The 6,436-nt window shown below is 43.2% G+C and overlaps 1 protein-coding gene across 1 annotated transcript; it reads left to right on the forward strand.

The window, feature by feature from the left end:
• The first annotated feature begins 630 nt into the window (after nucleotides 1-630).
• On the forward strand, nucleotides 631-1,614 carry LOC133891302 (NDR1/HIN1-like protein 10). The gene has a single exon (XM_062332016.1). It carries the CDS (start codon nucleotides 784-786, stop codon nucleotides 1,447-1,449), a length of 666 nt encoding a protein of 221 aa, XP_062188000.1. The 5' UTR covers nucleotides 631-783; the 3' UTR covers nucleotides 1,450-1,614.
• Nucleotides 1,615-6,436: the final 4,822 nt, after the last annotated feature.

The following is a 6,436-nucleotide window of genomic DNA, read 5'->3' on the forward strand; positions in this document are numbered from 1 at the left end:
CCCGTTTCTACAAGAGCAATGAAATCCAAACTATGTTTACGGATACATTTGCTAACATAATGGATTTTTAGCTAAGTCTTGAAGACCTCTATTTTTCTAAAAGACACCTTTCATTTGACACTAATGGATTATGTATTTTCTTGCCCTTTCTTAAGGGATGCTTTATACTATCTTTTTCTTTGAGGAATGCGACTTGGACTTACGATGGGTAGCTTTTAGGTCGCATATCATGCTTCCAAGCTCCGATTCATCCATGTCAAGGCCCGGAGCGGTTGCCAGGGTGCAAAAAGGTTTGTGGACGCGCTAAACAAGTTTGTAATTGGCTTCACCATATCAACCATATTTTTGCTACACTGTAACACATTGAAATGTTGTATGTTGGCTAGCTCAACAAGAGCCACAGGGTTCCAACCGGCCATAGTCCCGTTCCATCTATTGCGCCTTAATCTGACCTAAACAAAATGAGACGATCTACTTTCCTAATCATATCTTCACACATGCTCAATGATTTACCATCTGCATGTTTGGACGTTGTCCATTACTACTGTACAGTGCAGATAAGACGTGGGCTAGACGATATAAAAATGTAAAACAAAGACGAAGACTAAGAGGACAGCTGTGCCTGTAATAGTTCACTTGATTCCTCTCTCCAAAGCAGCCTCCCGTACCCAGACCTCAAATTCCCAGTCAACGGGTACGAATTCCAAGCACAGCTTCCACCTCGTCCTCTAAGATTCGAAGCAAGAAAAGCTGCTACGAGAGGATCACCGCGGCGAGGAAACGATGTGTGGCTGCTGCGACGACTGCGGCGAGAGGGTCTGCTGCTGCATCCCCTACCACGTCCGCGAGAACATCAAGAGCTGCCTCATCCTCCTCGCCGTTGTCGTCGTCCTCGCCGTCATTGCCGCCATCGTAATCGTCGCCCTCGTCTTCGGCGGTCCCCTCCGAAAAGTCCAGATCACCGTGGAAGACGCGTCCCTCACCCGCTTCGCCCTAGTCAGCACGCCCACGACGGCGCTCGCGTACAACCTCTCGATAAGGCTGACAGTGCGCAACCCCAACTGGGCCATCGCCATCAAGCACGACAAACCGTTGGAGGCCGCGTACAGCTTCGACGGGCAGCAGTTCGACCGTGCGAAGGTCGCCGACAAGGGTGACAAGCAGGGCGCCAGGAAGACGGTGGTGTACCGCCTCGACACAAACTCGGACGGCAGGAGCGTGGCGCTGGGCAACGCCGGCGAGGCCGAGTTCAAGAAGGAGAACGCGACGGGGGTGTTCGAGGTGGAGGTGAAGCTGACCGGCAAGTTCAAGTACACGTTGCGCAAGACCAAGTGCAACATCGTGGCCACCTGCCCGCTCAAGCTGCAGCTCGCGCCGCCGGGCACGCCGGCATTAGTGTTCCAAAAGGTCAAGTGCAAGCCCGAAAAGCAGGAGAATAAATACTGCTAGATATGGTTTGATCTGGAGCACGCCATGTATAATGCTTGATGCTTGTGCTGGCCACAATTGATTTGAACTGTGTGTGTTTTTACCTTCTAAGTTCATTTATTTTCCATCTTGTGCAATGAATTAGATTTGCGTGATAGGAATTCGAACAATGCAACTTTGCTTCGAGATCTTTCTTGTTGCGTATCTCCCTCCTTGTGCACAGGCATTGCTGCTGCCATTCATGTTTTGAGATTTGTAAAATTTATGGCTGGGAAAACCTACCACCTCAGTTCGCCTTAAAAAAACAATAGATTTTTAAGAAGTGTTTATGTTATTTCCATGTGTCTCTTGAATTATTCGATTCTTGTCAAAAGGCCAACACAGAACACACAAGAGTTGGCCATGTGCCGGCAGTTGGTCTATTCATTCTTCCATACGTGAGGTTAGACCCACCAGTTAAAAGTGTGGCATGTGGCATTTTATTATCTTCATCATTAACTCAGCTGACGCTCATCTGATGGCGCTTGCCCACCATCTGATGCAACACACCCCATCTAAGACTTCTAATTAATCTGTGCACCCATGGCGCTGATCTCGTATCCGTTGCAATCCCTACTCACTGCTAGTTGAAAGGTACAATAGTAGTCTGGCAAGGAAGGTGGGAAACTGAGGACGCACAATAAGGTGGGAGCACGCTAAATAGTTATCGTCTTCCCAAAATTGATTTCTCTATTTTCGGAGCCCTTATACAAATGCTAAGTCTCCCTCTAGGGCGTGCATGCCATGTGTTTGATGAAATGGCTCAGTGATCATATTGCTGTCTGAATGTTGATTTTAGGCCCTGTTCGGCATAGCTCCGGGTTCCCTACAAACGTTTTAGATTTGTTTTCTTCCTGTAAATGTTTCTATGATAAATTAGAATCAATTTATGAAATCATTTGGCTAGTTCAATAGATTCGGATTTCTGAAGATTGTATGTGAGAGGTGAGAAGGTAGGGTAATTCTAGTAGGAAACACCCACTACTACAGAACCGGACTTATATGTCACCCATCACTGTCAGTTCCTTTATGGGCTAGTGATGAGGCATCACTACTAGTTCGTAGACCATGTGGGAAGAACCAGCTACCGTGGCTTATGAACCGGCAGTGATTCGCAGTGATAAGGGGAATCACTGCTAGCTGATGGCTTGAGTCGGCAGTGATGCCTAGCCGTTTCATCACTGTCGGCTTAAGCTACCGACCGACAGTAACAGCTGGATATCACTACTGGCTGGCGGGATGAGCCAGCAGTGATGTGTATAGTATAAAAAAGTGGCCCTCCCTCAAGCCCGAGCACAACATCGTCCCCGATGACCTTCGTCGTCCTCACGGACGCATCATCGCTTCTGAGCCATTTCCGTCCAATTCCATTACTTGGTGAGCTTCACAATGCCATACCCAATCTTTTGTGCGTGCTAGTTCGATCATAGCCAGTTGTCAGCCAAGTGCTCCGCCGGCCACCACCGCAAGCTCGCCCACCTCACCGACGAACTTCAGGCAGTGAGCCGCCTCTGCCCGAGCCGAACGCACGGTGAGGTACACCGCGGTCCAGGGAACCTCGCCACTCCCTCCCTTCCACTCTCTCCCCCTGCAGCGCGCCACCATCGTCAGCCTAGTTCAACCGCCCGCCATGGTCGCCGCCAGCTGTGCTTGCCGTCGTACATGCCACCGCCAACGTCTCAAACGAGTTCACCACAGTGCGTTGAGCATTTTGGTATCCCTTCCCAGCCAAGCTCCACCGCCGCTCACCTTCAGTAATAGGTCAAAGTCAAAAAAATCTAGAAAATGCCAAAAAGAATAGTAGTTGTATTGATAAATTGGCTAAAATAATCTATAATTTGTACAAAAATATCTAGAGCTTTGAAAAATATGAAACTAAGTTTGTTAATTTTGTTTTGTCATGATCAACATGATAAAAATACATGCATGCATGAAATATCCACTGAAATACTTCTATTTCATTAAATATGTTGTAACTTGTTAATCCATAATTAAATCTTCAAATATCCAAAATTGGTCAATCCAACTTTGTTAATCTTATTTTGTCACGCTCGGTATAGGAAAAATGTATTTCAAGCATGAAATGCTTGTTTAGCACTAATTCTTTGTTAATCTCAATTAAGCCTTTTAAACTTGATTAATTTCTACATAAATTAATAAAAATCATAAAATGTGAAACTAATTTTTTAGTCCTCTATTTATACCTTACACAGTAAAAATATCTTTTGCCACGTTGAGTACTTCCCTCATGCGAGTTTGTTTGAACTACCTCATATAATTTTGGATTTAAATATAGCAAGCATGTAATTTAGTTAATTAAGTGGGCAAATGAATTCTAATTCATGTGATTCTTTTTCTACTGCATTCATAACGTCATGCACTACATCTCTACCAAATTTTATATCATTTGGATCACATCTCAAGACATTTCATTAATTTTCATTTTGATGCACTTTGTTGCTCTCTAGAGAACGAAGTCGCTGAGTGTCATGAGGTTGATCCTGAGGGTGAATGTGCTTTTTAATTTTAATAAGTTATTTCTATATGTATATCATACATGTAAGGGTTGAATAATAAAAAAAATTTAAGGATGACACCAATAAAAACTCATCAGACCCGGCTAACAAGGAGGAGCGCCACGTGATTCTTTAAGGAAAAAGAAGAATTATCGAAGTAGAGAATACCGTTGACAACGAAGAGTACAATCAATTCGACGCACTACCTCCTTTCGGAGAGGACATCAACCTAGGTCCCATGAAAGGTACCGACGAACCTCCATATGTATGCCGTGATCATAATGAAAGGCGAATCGTTAAGACAAAGTAGCTAGATTGTATTAATTACTATGTATGAATTTATTTTAGATACAATTATACCTCACTTATGTTATGAAAGCTTCAATTTGTAGTTTATGGTGGAAGATGTCTTTATTATTGAGCATATTGATTTTTGATTTTTAATGAATTAGCAATAGCACAAGCACCATTGCCATGTATTAGTATTTTTGATTTTTAACGAATTAGCAATAGCACTAGCATATTGCTATTTTCATATTACATGATTTACATTAGCTATAGTTATGAGCGTATTTATTTTTAATTTTTAATGATTTAAAATATTTATTGATGAAATTAAGATATATAGTAAGCCCCAATATAGAAACTAGGTATGAACATATTTATTTTAATTTTTTTATTAAATTAGAAAATTGAATAATTTTTTTGCACGAGGATTTAGGTCAATAGAATGTTAATAAACATAGATAGTATAAACTAATTTGAAAACACTTGAGTAGCGCAACGGTTTAATTGTTCGGTCTTACTTGGGGTAGGTCATGGGTTTGAGTCTCGGCGGGATCGTGAGCGCAGCTAAAATAATTTTTTTGCACCCCGGACTACAGTGAAAGGGGTTTGACTGCCGGTGAACATATTCGTTTCACTGCCGGTGGACTTCTTCTACCGGTTGTCCTATTGAGCCGACAGTGAAGATCCCCTTTCACTGTCGGTCTTTATCTTGAGCCCGCAGTGAAAGTCCTTCTCTATAAAAGTGCTCGACGCTTGCACCCTTTGACAATTAGAATTTTTTTCCCCTTCCTAGCATGTGCCCTCCGCTGAATCGCTTCTGGACACCAAGGAGCCCGCGCTACCATGCCCTGCGCCGTCGTCCACCGCCGTTGTCGTTGAGGACCACCACCCTAACGCCGAGGAGCTCACCGCCTTCTCCTCGACATCGAGGAGCCCATGCTGCCATGCACTATGCCCTCGTCCACCACCGCCGTCGTTGAGGACCACCATCTCGACGTCAAGGAGCCCACTGCCTCCACCTCGAGAAGCACCCCAACACCGAGGAGCCTGCGCTGCTATGCCATGCACCCTCGTCCACCACCACCGTTGCCATGGACAACCACCCTGATATCTAGGTAGGCCTCCCAGCTCCCCCTCTGTCTCCTTCTCCCCTCCGAGTCCTAGGGTTTCAGCGCAAGTTTGTACTGATTCATGGTCGGCTGCTTGTGTGTTCAAATAATAAGAATAGATGCTTGCGTGAGAGTTCTTTTGTGTGTTAAAATGATAAAAATAGATGCTTCTTGTGGTCCTTTTGTGTTTTCAAATGATAAGAACATATGCTTCTTATGGTCCTTTTGTGTGTTCAAATGATAAGAACAGATATGCTACCTTGGTCCTTTTGTGTGTTCAAATGATAAGAACAGATGATACTTGTAGTCCTTTTGTGTGTTCAAGTGATAAGAATAGATGCTTCTTGTGGTCCTTTTGTGTGCTCAATTGATAAGAACTGATATGATGCCTCTGTCCTTTTGTGTGTTCAACTGATAAAAACAGATGATGCCTCGGTCCTGTTGTGTGTTCAAATGATGCTTGTGAGTATTTCCCCTCTTCTGTTCTAGATAGTACTGGTACATATTCTCTTTGCTTGATGATAAATTGATACACTGAGACTGGGTAATTTACTGAGCACAATAGTTTAGACCTATGAATCTCTAGTTGTCTGATATTTGTTGTAGCCCCTAGTGAGACTTGTTGATGGTTCTTGATAGTTTGTACTTGTATACCGAGACATAGTTCTTGTGTTGTCTCTGCAGTGGGTTACCTATTATAATTTGATCCCTGGATGGTGTGCTACTGTAAGTTTAGAAATTGATTAGCATATCAGATTTTGGATAAGGAAGTTGATTCATCCTTTTTGTTCTATCACTATTTGTTTGAATCATGTTGTTCAATCTCTATTTCTATCTCGACAGAAAATTGCTTGTCCTTTTCAGAATTTGTGCTCTCTGATTTGGTACAGCAGCACTGTCCATGATAATATTATGTGATTTTCGAGAATTCTGTTCAGGTTCTAATAACTAGATGAGAACTTAGTAAATTATCCAGTCGTTGATGTACTCAATAGAACAATTAGGGGGTAGGACCTTGATTGTCCTGGGACCAATTGTTATTCATTTCCTGAGAGC

Source organism: Phragmites australis, chromosome 14 (assembly GCF_958298935.1).
Source record: "Phragmites australis chromosome 14, lpPhrAust1.1, whole genome shotgun sequence".
Lineage (NCBI taxonomy): Eukaryota > Viridiplantae > Streptophyta > Magnoliopsida > Poales > Poaceae > Phragmites > Phragmites australis.

Excerpts from the sequence above, each read along its gene's own strand:
- LOC133891302 (XM_062332016.1), top strand. The coding sequence starts at position 784 with ATGTGTGGCTGCTGCGACGACTGCGGCGAGAGGGTCTGCTGCTGCATC.